General features: G+C 32.9%; 1 protein-coding gene across 4 annotated transcripts in view; it reads right to left on the reverse strand.

Moving 5' to 3' along the window:
- LOC119601737 (zinc finger protein 177-like) overlaps positions 1 to 15179 on the reverse strand; it is a 29107-nt gene extending 13928 nt beyond the window's left edge. The window contains exons 1-8 of one of the 4 annotated variants that reach the window (XM_037952876.1): positions 14697 to 15164; positions 14095 to 14280; positions 13365 to 13422; positions 13230 to 13301; positions 13117 to 13158; positions 12867 to 13048; positions 12653 to 12803; positions 11023 to 11311 (exon numbers count right to left, since the gene is read on the reverse strand). In XM_037952876.1, coding sequence (XP_037808804.1) covers positions 11181 to 11311; positions 12653 to 12803; positions 12867 to 13048; positions 13117 to 13158; positions 13230 to 13301; positions 13365 to 13422; positions 14095 to 14280; positions 14697 to 15038 — 1164 coding nt within the window. In that variant the 5' untranslated portion in view covers positions 15039 to 15164 and the 3' untranslated portion in view covers positions 11023 to 11180. Of the gene's footprint in view, positions 1 to 11022; positions 11312 to 12652; positions 12804 to 12866; positions 13049 to 13116; positions 13159 to 13229; positions 13302 to 13364; positions 13423 to 14094; positions 14281 to 14696 lie in introns of those variants that run through there. The other 3 variants (XR_005231265.1, XM_037952875.1, XM_037952874.1) reach the window with 3 other exon arrangements.
- Between the last annotated feature and the right edge of the window lie 252 nt (positions 15180 to 15431).

Genomic DNA, 15431 nt, shown 5'->3' on the forward strand with positions numbered 1-15431 from the left:
TCAACGGAATATCTTCCAATACACTTTCAACGGAAGACCATCTACAGGCCTTTTTAAGTAAACATGTAAAATAGAAACGCTTTTGCATTGCGGCTGGATGTACTTTTGTCTATAGAATAATGCCTTTAGTAAGGCCCCTATACTGAACTTTTTTCCCGTTGGCATATGTTTATTTGTTAGTTTATTTTTGGCTGTCGAAGTTTTTTATTTTATTCTATTGCTACCTCAATAATTTGGTAGCAATAGAACGATCAACTAGTAGCAAAGATTTCTATTGCTACTTATCAAAATTAGCAATAAAACTATTTATATTTTTAAGCTACTACTCCATTTGTAGTTTTACTTATAACAATTTCTACTGCTACTGTTTTGTTACTACTGCTATATTTTGCGATTTAGTTTTTTTATAAGTAGCAATAGTTTTAAAAACGTATGACTACAAAACAAAACAAATACTACTGCTACAACTTCAGACAATTGTTTGGAGGAGTTTTTCTAATAGATGACAACGAGGCTTCAAATCTTTAGGGCTCATAAAAAAGTGCACGACATTGGGCAAAACTGGGAGACACGGGTCTTTTATCACGTAGTGGTGTTCGTATATGGTTATATTTCAATGATTTAAAAAATTGATAAATTGATATATCACTGTAAAAATTGTTCGGCAAAAACTTTCGTCTCAACAAGTAAGCTTACTTACATTCATCTCTATATATATAAAAATGAATGTGTGTTTGTATGTTTGTATATTTGAAGTTTATAGACTATTAAACGGCTGAATCGATTTTCTTGAAATTTGCATAGTGTATTCCTGTATATCTGGAAGAGGTTATATTTTCAAATTGGCCGAGGAGCCACGCACATATTAACAAAATATTAAATCAGTATATCTGAGATAATGTAAGAGTTAGAGTCCTCAAATTTTGTCGGAGCCACTTTAGAGTCAATATGATTATTTAGGATAAAAAGAAGGCGGGCTAGCAGCAGAAGGCGTGGCACCTCCCATAGAAATTTAATACCCAAATTCGTTTATCTTGGAAACTATTATAACTAGAATCTTAAAATTTTGCACGAAGAACTTTAACATCCATGTAAACATTTTGGGTTATAAATTGGCGGACGAATTAATTACAAAAATTTGTTTATATGGAAAACTAATAGAACTAAATTCTTCAAATTTTGCACGAAGAACTTTAATATTCATTTGAACATTTTGTAAAAAATATTGCGAATTTTCATCTGGGGGGCTTGGAGCCCCCATATAAATTAAATAGAAAAATTCGTATATCTGAGAAACTATTAGAGCTAGAATCTTCAAATTTTACATAAAGAACATTGATATTCATGTGAACATTTTGAGAATAACGGGCGGACTTTCAATGGGTGCTTGGCACCTCCCATGTGAATTAAATACAAAATTTCGTTTATCTAGGAAACTAATAGAACTTGATTCTTCAAATTTTTCACGAAGAACTTTACTATTCATCAGAACATTTTGGAGAAAACGTTCGGGAAAATTGGCGAACTTGCAATATTGGCGAACTTGCAAAATGACAGACTAGGATTGAACAATTTCTCTTTTGATGCTAATAGTAGTAGGAAATCTCACATTCCAAACAGAAGAAACACAAAATGGGAGGAGCTGAGACGAAACCTAAATTGTCTTCAAACATTGCCGGATATATTTGATACAGCAGATATCAACAGAAAGACTCCTTAAATGAAGCCACAAGAAAAATATGCAAACCATCGATTCTAAAGGGAGAGGATAAACGGCTTTGGCAACATCGAAAGTACACGGACGGTTCCAAAAAGGAGAGGAGTTGGTATTTTTATCCCTGAATTCAGAATCAAAATAACTTTTTGGATTCAAAATGAATGTAGTCCACTACATTATATGCTAGTCTTGTATTAAATACCGGCAATGACTGAAATCTGAACCCTGTTTCCTGTGCAGAAGATACCTGTGAACGACAGATTTAAGTACTAAAGCGTAATCCTTGAACATAAATTAAAATGGAGATACCACATAGATGATAGTAATAACAAGGCACATACATATGTACTAGGCGCTATGTAGGAGAACCATAGGCACGAAATGGGGCCTTAGTCCTATTATAACACATTGGATTTATAAAGCATGATTAGACAAATTCTAACTTATTCTTCAATAATCTGGATTCTATGGCGTGGCCCTAACAGGACGAGAAGCCTCTTCAAAATGAGCAAGTCTGATGTTAGTATGATGGTACTTATTTTGAGTGGACACACATGATTACAGGCACAACTATACAAAATTGCTTGTGCGGATTCAGGTGAGGACAGTGGACCTCTGGAACACTTTCTTTGTCATTATCAGCCTTTCGTCGAAATTAGATCAAAATATCTTACGAACACTGATTGGAAAATTCTTAGGAATTACGTCCAGAAAGATGAGTTTCTGAACATCGGGAAATAAATAAATAAATAAAATGTTTTATCAACAAACATTTTCCATGAAAAGAAGTGCAATTTCATTGAAACAAAGACAATAGTGTGTGTGTAGTGCTGATTTTTTCATCTGCCTCTCTATACGCCGGTATATGCATTAGAGGCAAGTACTTACCACACTCGCTAAAAATTAATAATTAAATAAGTACTTACAAATAAAGAGTTGTTTTGTTTTAAAATAAAAAATTTGCTCCTTATATACATATATATATATATATATTTATGTTAATATTCTATAATACTACATTTTCACTTCCAAATAACTTCCAAAAAAATTAACATTAAAATTACTTCTTGAAAATGAGTGAGTTTGGAATAAAATAAAAAGGAGCAAATTTTTTATTTTAAAACAAAACAACTCTTTATTTGTAAGTACTTATTTAATTATTAATTTTTAGCGAGTGTGGTAAGTACTTGCCTCTAATGCATATACCGGCGTATAGAGAGGCAGATGAAAAAATCATATATATATATATATATATATATATATATATATATATATATATATATATATATATATATATATATATATATACATATTTAAATAATAAATTTAAATAATAATTTTATATTCCAATCATAATAAAAATCTAAAAATATCCAAACTCCTAATTTGAGGTCGATATCTTTGTTAGAATTTCTATGTGAATTTCCTATTTTTATACCCTACACCACTTTAGTGGGGAGGGTATATTGGGTTTGTGCTGATGTTTGTAACATACAAAAATAATCGCCCTATACCCACCTTAAAGTATACCAATCGGCTTAGAATCGTTTTCTGAGTCGATTAAGCTATGTCCGTCCGTCCATGTAAACCTTGTGCGCAAGGTGCAGGTCACAATTTTCAAGATAATTGGATGAAATTTGGCACACACGTTTTTTTTTGGTCCAAGGGCGATTGAAAATGGTTAAAATCGGTCCATTATTTCACCTAGCCCCCATACAACAGAACCCCCCGAAAAGGGCTTCTTAGCTCATAATTATGTTACACATACCGGTATATCGATAAAAAGGGCACAACTAAGTTTTATACGAGTCTTGATGACCTTTCCAAATTTCATAAAGATCGGGCCTCATTTGACCATAGCTCCCATACAAAGCCCCCATCAGAAAATAACTTGAATGCCCAAAATTATCTTATAAACACAAATATCGCAATGGAATTCAGCACAAATAAATATTATATAAATATAAATACATTCACAAAACTTTATTGGGCTTGGTCCATATTTGGCCCTAGCTCCCCATATAAAGCCTCTTTCAGAAAATTTGTTTTTCATCCATAAATTGACTTAATGTATCGGAACAAGGCTATATTAAAGATAAATGCTTTATTATAAAAATAAATCACATTTAATATTCATAACTGGAGTAGAGTATCATATGGTCGGTCACGCCCGACTATACTTTCTTACTTGTTTTGTAATTTTGTCTAAAAATATCCAATCTCCTAATTTGAGGCTGATATCGTTGTTAGAATTTCTATGTGAATTTTCTAATTTTGTATAGTATTTTTTGCATTTAATATCCTAAATAAATCTCGGGGGAGTTTTCCCGTTTTTCTTACCGAGCGCGTCGCCGGGTGGCGGATAGGGAGTGGTGATGGACCATCTGTCCTCCCCCAGTTTTAGTTTCACTCAAGCTGAGGGAGGGCAGATTGTCCACCACATGGGAATATTATATTCCCCGCGGACGAAAAAACTGGAAAAAACAACATGGAAAATAAAAATAAAAAATGAAAGTTACGGTGCAGGGCCTAAATAACCCAGTACCGGCGGCAAGTGTTGATCCACTCGCGAGTCACGTGTCGTCGTCATCCTGCAATCGTGAGCAAAATACTACTACGGAGGTGGGTAACTTGGCCTCCGTGGCGGACAATGCGTCGAGTGTACAGCATGCCATTGGCAAAAACGTAGGGGTGAAAGAGAAGGATGTATTCGGAGAAAGCTCTAAGCTACCTCAGCCTTTAAATATAGGTGAGGGTTCCGACTCTGAATCCTCAGATGATAATAACAACACCATTATAGCAAATCCCAAAAAGGATGAAGTAGAGCAAATGGTGAAACAGGTGAGTGATAGCATAGCTAAACTACCTATTACTAAGAAAAGACTATCTGGAGCACAGAGGAGTAAGTTGAAAAAGATGCTTCAGGAAATCATAGTTAGTCAATCAAACGACACTCCAAAGGAAAAATCGGACTCTCTCACAAGATCTGAGGCAAAGAGGATCAGGTCTCCCGAAAAGTTGACAACTGAGAATAAACCTAAAAAGAAAAAGAGCTCCCGTCTTCTAACACACAGTCGAAGCCAAGCCATACTTCACTCAAAGGAACCTCAAGTCAGAATCCTGAGAGTAAGGGTGACAACGCCAAGATAGATATTCCGAAGACGATCACGTCGGCGAAATCAACCACGAAGGTAGCCCCGACAAGCGAGGAAAGAGAGGCTAGACAGTGGAAAAGGAAAAGAGCAGCCATCTTACGCCAGAAGAAGACACCGGGAAGATCTCTGCTATGCAGTTTACGATGCCAATAAAATAGAGTTCCAATAGACTAACAGAGTAAGACAGAAGATCTGGTGAACAATAAGATAGTGGACCATGCAATCGCTTCAAAGGGCAAACAACCAATAGAGATCGTGAGCTGCGAGTTCAGCATGGGCGTGATGTTGATGAGGTTTGCATCTCACCAATGTGTTAGCACACTAAAGAACTTGGTGGGCAGTAAACTGGCTAATGAACGTATACTGGAAATTCTTGGTGGTCAAAATGCTGACCTGGCCGTGGAAAAATGGGATGTCTTTTACAGGAAAGAAGAACCTGAGGGAACTTTATTTGTAATAGGTATCGACCAGAAATCTATGGCTAGTCTTGCCAAGAATAAAGGTAGGGCTTACTTCGCCTCTAAAGCTGTCATATTCAAAATTGGGAAGATGCCGATTGGAAGGGCTGTTACAACAAGCCTCGAAAAGGACACTAAAATACCTAAGACCACAGCATCAGTAGCAACTACAGATAACGTTGAGGAGTCAAATCCTAAAAGCAAGGAAGGCAACACTTACTTGTCAAAAGAAAGTGCAGCTGCCCTTTCCAAAATTTCGGAGGAGCCGATTGAAAGGGATGTCGAAACCGGTCCCGATAAGGAAACTAAAACACCTAAGACGGTACCCAAAGCATCATTAGCAAGTACTGGTAATTTTGAGGAGTCAAATCCTAAAAGCGAGGAGGAAATCACTCACTCTCCAGAAGACAGTGCTGTACAAAATTGGGAAAGGAAAAACAAGTAAGAAATTATAGTCGGGCGAGGCAGACCATATAATACCCTTCACTTGTTACAAAAATAAAATGTGATTTAGTTTTCATAATAAAGCATTTAAGTTGAATTGTACCTTGTCTCAGATATACTTAAGCCATTTATTGTTGAATAAAATTGTGGACATTTAAGTTAAATTTTTAAAGCGGCTTTGTATAGGGGCTATGGTCAAATGAGACCCTATAATTATAAAATTCATGTCATAATGGCTAGAACTTGAAAGCCCTATTTGTCGGGTTCAGTTGTTTGAGGGCTAGGTGAAATCATGAACCGATGTTAACCATTTTTAATAGGCTTCGTCTCCCGTACCATAGAAGATCATGTGCCAAATTTCATTGAATTATCTTCAAAATTGCGACCTGTAGTTTGATTACTCAGAAAATGATTCTAAGCCGATTGGTATACTTTAAGGTGGGTATAGGACAAATATTATTGTGCGTTACAAACATCAGCACAAACCCAATATAGCCTCCCCACTAAAGGGGTGTAGGGTATAATAAGAAAATTGTAATAGGTTGTAATGGCAACTCCCACCATGTAACTGGTGGTAGTACAAACACCAATCACAGGGGACAAGCCCTTATGGATTTCCTTAATACTAAAGACTTGATCACATCGAACTTAGGTAATAAAGCTACCTTCGTCAATAGAATCAGAGAAGATGTATTAGATATAACTATATGTTCAGAAGAGCTTATAAACGAAATTCAGGATTGGAGAGTTTCGGACGAGCACTCCTTTTCTGACCATCGGTACATAAGATTAAAAATACTACGGCCGCCACCAAAGCCGATAAATTTTCGGAGTAAGTCTAAAACTTAATGGACAATGTTCGGTTCCTTTCTAAAGAACCGTTTATGTCAGGACACTTTTCAATGTCGAAATAAACTGGACATAGACGCCAAAATAGAAATGCTCACAAGTGCCTTGGTAAGACTCTTCGCAAACTATTTATCCGGGCACGAAGTAAAAAGACCGCAGTATACTGGGGTGAGTATCGTAGTAAACTTGGTGAATATAAGAAAATTGTTCGTAAAGCCAAAAGAGACTCCTGTAAACTTTTCTGTGATCCATCAATTTTCCCGGCGCTTTTACAGATGGAGGCGGGACTTGTTTCCGTATATCTTTCACAAATATTCACTGCATCCTTGAATTTCACATATACCCCCATTAAATGGCAGGTTGCAAGGGTAATATTTATACCTAAACCACGGAAACCTAGCTATTCGACACCTAAGTCTTATCGACCGTTAAGTCTTACGTCCTTCCTACTTAAAACCTTGGAACGGATAGTCGATGGTTAAAAGCAACAAAGACCTAAAATTTAAGCAGCATGCTTATGTAAAGGGACGATCGGTGGAAACCGCTTTAAACGAAGTTGTCCAATACATAGGTGCATCCTTTGATAACAAACTATATACACTGGCGGTATGCGTTGACATCGAAAGCGCTTTCAATAACGTGCACACTGATACTCTTATCCAATCCCTAGACCAGTTTTATGTTGACCGGGTGCTCCGTAACTGGATCAACCACATGCTAAGGAACAGATGGATAAGCTGCGAGATGTACGATATAACTATCAGGAAAAAGGTATTTCGCGGTATACCACAGGGTGTCACCTTTACTCTGGGTTACCACGATTAATAGCCTCCTAATCACCCTAACCGAGAAAGGACTTAGACCTGTCTGCTATGCAGACGATGTCGTAATACTTTTAAAGGGAAAGGATCCAAATTACTTGTATAGAAGAGCTGAGGAGGCTCTGAATACGGCCTTGAGCTGGGCTAAACCGAGAGGCCTCAATGTTAACCGGGCAAAAACGGAAATCTGTCTCTTCAAAAGACACAAATTTCTACGTATACTGAACCTTGCTTCCTGGGCAAGAAGATAGCAGTGACAGACAAAGTTAAGTACTTAGGTGTAATCCTCGACCGGAAATTAAAATGGAGACACCACATAGAGGATAGGATCAACAAGCGACATCGCTACTGGGCGATTTGTAGGAGAACTATAGGCATGAAATGGGGTCTTAGTCCTACTATGACAAATTGGCTTTATAAAAGTGTAATTAGACCAATTCTAGCTTACGCTTTAATAATCTGGTGAACTGCTTTAGACAAAATGTGCAATATCAAAAATTCACATCCTATGGGCACCAGCCCACTCGGGAGTAGTCGGTAACGAAAGGGCGAATGTAATAGCTTTAAAGGGAAGGGAGCTTGAGGCAGTTAACCTAACAAACGCAAAACCATTCGACGCAACAAAAGCTGAACTAAAAATATGAGAGAGAATCCCATAAGGCCTCTTGGAATAATGAAACAGTGGGTAGAACCACGAAGATCCTATGGGGTGACCCTGATGAGAGCAAGACGAAAAATCTCCTCAAAATGAGCAAGTCTAAAGTTAGTACGATGGTACGTATTCTGAGTGAACACACAGAACGAGCACATCTATGCAAAATTGGACGTGCGGATTCAGACGAATGTAAAGCATGTGGAGAGGATAGTAAAACTCTGGAGCACTTTCTTTGCCACTGCCAGGCATTCGTCGAAGTTAGATCCAAGTATATTGGTAGTGATGTTATTCCGGAAATAACATTCCTGACTAACACTGATTGGAAGATTCTTAGGAATTACGTTCAGGAAACTGAGTTTATGAACACTGAAAAATAATTCATTCAGTTCCCATTTTTTCATGATAAGGAGCGTACAACAGGCCCGATAGTAGCCTAGGTGTATTTCTTCGGATTTGATGTATACATCCTCCTATCAACCTACCTACCTACCTACCTAATATCTTAAATGTACTGCAATATTAAAAATTTTATGTCGAAACATTTTATGTAGAAACTTTTATTTTTGGAAATAATTCGGTATCTCTGGAACTATTGGATATATCGCAATGACATTTTACACGTTTGGAGCTGACAGTTGTAGGTGATCTAAGGCCACTAATCATTGAGAAGATCTAGAAAAAATATGTTTGCATATATAGAAGATGACTGTTGAGGAGTTTTTTTGTTCTATTTAGAATTTTGTCAGAAAACTAGAGGATATTTTTAAAACATTTTACGACCCTCTGTAGGCCCACCACATTTAAAAAACTAAAAATAGATTGGGAAACTTTATGAATAAAAAAAATTAAACCTAAATATCTGTTTAAACAAAAGAGATAACCCTCACATGTAATCGTATCTCTTGTAGATCTTCTCAGCTAATTCAGATCATAAATGGATTTATAGCGATTTAAAAAGAAAAAATATTACCCGAGGTGATCAACTTTCAGGGGCCCCCATTCCGCCCTCGATCGCCTACAACTCGAAAGCACCAAACATGTAAAATTTTATTGCGATTAATCCAATAGTTCCAGAGATACCGAATTATTTCCAAAAATAAAAGTTTCTAAACCACTGTGTAAAGGTAACATTGCCAAATCAATACCGGTATTACAACTGTTTCAATACTGATATCTTGCCTCTATTTCCATTAAAGTGGTAGAAATTGAATACTTATATATTTTCCACCACACTTTTATAATGCAATGGTTTAAAAAACACTGGTTTGTAAATGTAATGAAATAATGAGTATTCATCTTACAAGATTTATTTTTGATAATTGATTCATATCATAGTTTGAAGAATTAGTTTAATAGGATTTTGTTTTATGTTCAGATAACCAGTAAATAACATGATGATAGTTTCAATTTCTTCCTATGTCAACCTGATTAACCATCTGACAATAAAGGCGATTTGAAGTTTATGTTTAAAATAATGCTACCATATATTAAAAAAATTTTCTTATGTGTACACATTTCAAATAAAAAATATTTTAATTAAAAATTGAAATTTTTGTTATAATTTTAACAAAAAACGACATATTTGGGCCTGAAATTCAACGAATACAAGAAAGTCGAAAGTGTTGAAATGACTGCAGCCACTTCGATGTTGCAACAACATGGAAAACCATTTGGAATCTCACAAATCTCGAAATACATACATACGTATTCATAGGTACTAATAGGTAATATCAGTCCGCGGTTTCACCTAACCCTTATACAAATTTACTTTTGGAATGCTGTTTAACAAGTTATAAGCTCGTTATTTGCTTAATACTAGTTCTTAGTACCCATAGCTTCTCCCGAGGGGCATGTTACCTTGATGATATATCCCGAAGTCAACATATACTACACAGAGGAGTGTCTGTGGGACTAAGCGTTAAAAATGAGTCGGTGTTAAGTGATGATACGGGATGGATGTAGGGGTATGCGGATCTCATTCGCCCGTATTCCTAGAGTGAGTCTGTCGGATGTTTTTTCTAATGAGTGTGTCAGAGAAGCTTATCCAGTGGTTGAAAAAGACCACCGTGAAATAAGCTAACATGGCAAGTGTTCATGTCAAGCACTTCGACATTAATTTGTACCCAGAATTTGGCCACAGTTTACCCTAGCCTCCAGAGAAGGTCCTTTTTACGTGTCGATTATGTATGACCAATTAGAAAATAACTTGCACGTTAATAATTAACATATAATTATTAATATCCCGATTCCTAATACTTTAAATTGACAATAACAAAAAGGTATTAAAAAAAACGAAAAGTTGTTTATAAAAGATTTTTAAATGTAATAACTTGAGGGTTGCATAAAAATGTGCTTTTGATCTACATAATGTGTAAAATTGGCAAAAGCTTCTAAATACTGTTATAATTAGTTAATTTTTATAAACTGCACATATTTGTTTAAAAATTTCTTAAAGTATTTAACCCTTTTCCTAAATGTGGCAACGTTTTCCTTGAATATTTCCAAAAAATTAAACTTCAAATATCTCCTTTCTTGTCAGAAAAATAAAATTGAAACAACCTTCTATTTTTTAAATCATGCTCTATGTCCCTATTTAGAATTTAATGCTTTATCGAAAAAAAAAACCATAACATTGGATTTCATGAGACTAAAGTGTTTTTTGCCATTTTCAAACTATGCAAACGAAATTTTTTCAAAATTGTAAAACAGCCATAAAAATTAAAAAAAAAAATAAATAAAATTTTAAAATTGAAGTTTTGAAAAAAATTAAATATACAAAAATTAAATAATAAATTACAAAAATTATAGTTTGGTACAAAACTTCAAAATATAAACTAAAAGAAAATTATTCCTTATAATATAGAAATTGACTAATTAATAATTAGGTTTTATGAATACAGCTATAATTTAAAAATGCATTACATTTTACATTTTAAATTTATGTTTTTAAACAAATGCATTTATTAATATAATAATATAAAAATCTTATATCTATTTTACATTCTAAATATAATATACATAAGAGTTTAACATATAAAAGTTTTCCATACTAAGCCCGCTAATTATCAGATGCATTACTTCCTAATTATTATTTCCTGATGATTCTTTCTTTTTGTTTACGCACATTGCTTGAAAATGTCGCTTTTTAACTAATTTAAAAGCATGCCTAATCTCTTTTTCAGGATTTTCTTCTCCGTTGGCACGAATTGAATCTACCAAATGAAACAGATAATAATAATTGATAAATGCCAATAAAAAAAACAAGTAAGATTTCCATATTCTGCTGTGTCGATTTTTATACACCATTCACCACGATGTGTTTAAAAAATGTGAAACGAAAAAAGTACCAGAAAGCCCCCTTTTATAGAATTTCATTCAACCAAAAAGTACCAATCATAGAACAAAAAATCCTTTTCTACAGATTTTCATTAACTTAGGACTCTAAGGGCCAATATTTAGGTGAAATATTAGCGATTAAATTAAGATTAATCCTCGAATGATGTTTTTGAGTACTCAATTAGTTAATTTTGTTTGCAAGTTTAAGCGCCCAATGGAGGTGGTTTAAACTTAAGCACGAAATGCAAAAGTGTAAATAGCTGATGCAAAATATTAAATTTACAATTGTCTTCTTCTTTTTTATAAAATATACATTGTTTTGATAACAAACAGTGACGTTTTCTGTTGTTTTGTATGGCAACACTGCGAAATTTAATCTTGTACTCAAAAACATCAAAGGAGATTAACATTGGATTAAATTTATTTTTAGATTAACTAATCTGATTGTTAATTGGCATTTGATTGCCATCTCATAAACCCGCTCTAAGGCCCATTATTATAACTTGGCAATAACTAATTCCGATAATTTGTATCTCGTTATTATATTTATACGGGGAGATAAGCTGGCGGAAAGGTCTCCGTGTGCTTTACCGATGTCCTTTAACTAAAGTTCAATTAAAATGACTAGAAATTAATTATCTGCAATCCTACCTTTAGTTATTGCCAAGTTGTTATAATTGGGATTAATGTTTAATTTTTTTTTTTTGCATGCACCATATTTTTGATGAAATTTTCAGAGGTTTCACGGAATTTTGCTCATATCTCCGTTATTTATGGATCCATTTTGCTGATTTTAAATAGCGTTCTTCCCAAACGCACGTCTGATATAATATATATATATATATATATATATATATATATATTGAATATTCGGATCTCACAGATATATGGGGTCTTCTGAAAACTGGTTTCAACATACACACAAAATATATCCGACTCCGCTATCTATAAGGACTAGAAATATTTTGGGAACCATCATAAAACTAAACAAAGATTTTTTGAAACTGGGTAAAATATTGAACTGAACATTAAAAATTGTGTCCCCCATAGGATATTTTCTTGAAAACTGCCCAGCTCACGAACGGACAACACTAAACCCAAAATATTTTGGGAAACATCATATGATATAACAGCGAATATTTTGAGGGAAATGATAAACTTATACATCTTATCACGAAGGTGAAGGGTATAATAAAGAAAATAAATATTTTATTTACCCATTAAAATATCATAAAGTCTTTTAAAACTTTTAAGCGAAACTTTGCCATGTACTCCATCGATATTTGATGCAACAATTAAATTAACTGAAAAAATTGCCGTAAGCGATTTATGAAGTTGTCCTTTAAGTAGAGATGACATACAGCGAATCTAAAATAGTTTATTTGGATAAAACTTATAAAAAACATCGCGATAAAATAACAAAATTCTTACGTAAGCTGTACGATTTGCTTCATTTATTTTGGCATTACAGTCTTCTAACTCATCTGCAGTCTGAATTGGAAAGACTTTTCTAATATTTGCCTCAACTTTATCATTGCCTAATGACCTTTCTGTCAACTCTTTTTGTGTGGCAAGTGTTTCCATTACTACAATATTTTGTTGCACAATATTGGCTGCATTTGCAATGAGAAAATTAATTCGATTTATTAAATCACTTTAAATATATATTTTATGTTAGTACCTGTCAACTCCTCGATAGAACTTTTTAGTTGTTTAACGGATTCTGAAAATTAGAAATAAAAATTAATGTTACCATAATTATAATTACATTGTCTGTATATCTTAATAACAAACCTGTTAATTGCTCAAATTTTGCATCACACAGCCTTTTCCATATTTGACAACATTGGGTTGCATTTGGATTGTCTGTGGATTAAACCATGTTTTTAAACAGATTTATATAATACTATGTATATTTCAATTACTTACCATGTAGGATTAAGTTTTCTCCAAATTGGTATCTTTTAGTTTTTGGATTATTGTTTTCCTTAATGTGTTATAAAGAAAATATGGAAAATTGTTTCAATATTAAAGAACTTCCTTTTTAATAATATGTACATATAATATTTGTTTACACATTAATTTTGAGTGAGCAAATAATCAACTTGATTTTGAACTAGCTCATAAGAATCCCATTTGTTTCATAAGAAACCATTAATATTATTTTTAATTCTCATAATGCTTGTGTTTTCACTGAAGCATTTTCCATTATAGATATCAGAATTTTTCACTAAAGTTATCTCTATGTCGACCCGTTTTTTTATATACATATTTTTCATTATTTATATTCTATGAAACTGTATTGTTTTTATTACTACTTGTGATCAGATATCAGCTTTGTGAACATATGAGGATTTATGTATTTAAGTACTCTAGAGTACACAGGCTCCGAAAAATACAAAATGAAATCTGTAACAATTACATTTAAACAATCATTCTTGTTTAAGAAATTGTCCAACATTTCATTCAATTTTTATTTTAATTAAAGATTATTATTTAATTTTTTCTTAATTTTTTTTTTCATTTTTAGATGACTAGGTATAATTTAAATGTGCTTAATTTTCCCCCAATATTTTATGAATTATAAAAAAAAACTTAATCATCATGTTTTTAACCTGATTTGTACCAACAAAAATTGTAATATTTTTTCATAACTTACCTCTTCATCATCTATATGTATTTCAGTTTTACATATCGAATTATCCATATTATCATCAACTATAGTTTGAATTGGTGTGTCGTAATCTATTTTCTCATTCTTGATAGAACATTCTAAAGACAATGCACTTGTTGAATTATCATCTTCCAAAGGATCATTAATTGAAACTTGATTAGATTCATCGGGCTAAAATAAAAATTTTGTAAATTTAATATTTATTTTTTGTAAATTTTGTAACAAATGTGTATGCATTACAAAAATTATCTTATACAAATTTATTTATAAATTAAAAATTTTAAGGACAGATAGATAGATATATAAAACTAAACTTAAGTTTTTAAGGATTTAAACTATTATACTTGTTAACGGCCTTATACGTAATGAACGAGCTGCTGTCTGTGTAAATTTCCATAAGAGGAAGATTTTTAAGCCAATAGACTCTAAGGGTCTACGAGTGTTGTGTGTACACACAGATCCCTCCTAAACCAAAATTTTAAACGAACTAAATATCTGTGAAAATTCCTATAAGGCACAGATAGCAGCTCGTTACTTAGTAGTTGTTTTTTTATTATGAATAAGACCCAGTGTTTTAACAAATTCACCTCTTTACTAAAAGTTGTGGTTTCATTTTCTTGTAAATCCTCAGAATTGTCATTCTGCATGTTGTACATTTGTAATTCATTTTCATCCTTATTCATTTGTAGGGCATTTATTAAGTCTTCATCATGTTCCTTTTCCATATGATTGATGAATATGTCCAATTGTAAACAAATTTGAGGACAATACAAACAATTTAGAGTATACACTCTTTTGTCCATTTGAGTGTAGAATGTTATTTCTCCACATTTTCTATTCAAGTTGCAATAACTTTTACTTGCTAGTGTACATTTTCTAATAGATTTTTTATTATTTTGATTGGTTGACGAATGTTGAAGAGTTGTCATTTTGAAAATGTTGAATTGCTATTTTTATTTTGAATTACTATTATTATTTAATTATAATATTCAGATTTCTGTTTATTTTTCAACAATAATAACAACTTGAAAAAGAGTTTGCTATCATAGATGCCATATAATTTGCAGACAAAATCGTCAAATTAACAAAATAATATTTTTGTTTTAAAATCTGGCAATAGTAAGTATTTATAAAAATCCAAAGTTGCACTAATTAATTTATTTTCTTTATGTTTTTACTTAAGTTTAAAAAGATAAATATTTATATTTTTATCAGATTACACTTCATTTGATACAGCTTGATATTTGGTAATGTTTCATTAATATCATTATAAAGTATTATTAATTTAATAATATTTAAAAAAATAAACTTTTTATAAATTA

Source organism: Lucilia sericata, unplaced genomic scaffold (assembly GCF_015586225.1).
Source record: "Lucilia sericata isolate MDLA Ls3-8-SP2 unplaced genomic scaffold, ASM1558622v1 Contig000187F_arrow, whole genome shotgun sequence".
Classification (NCBI taxonomy): domain Eukaryota; kingdom Metazoa; phylum Arthropoda; class Insecta; order Diptera; family Calliphoridae; genus Lucilia; species Lucilia sericata.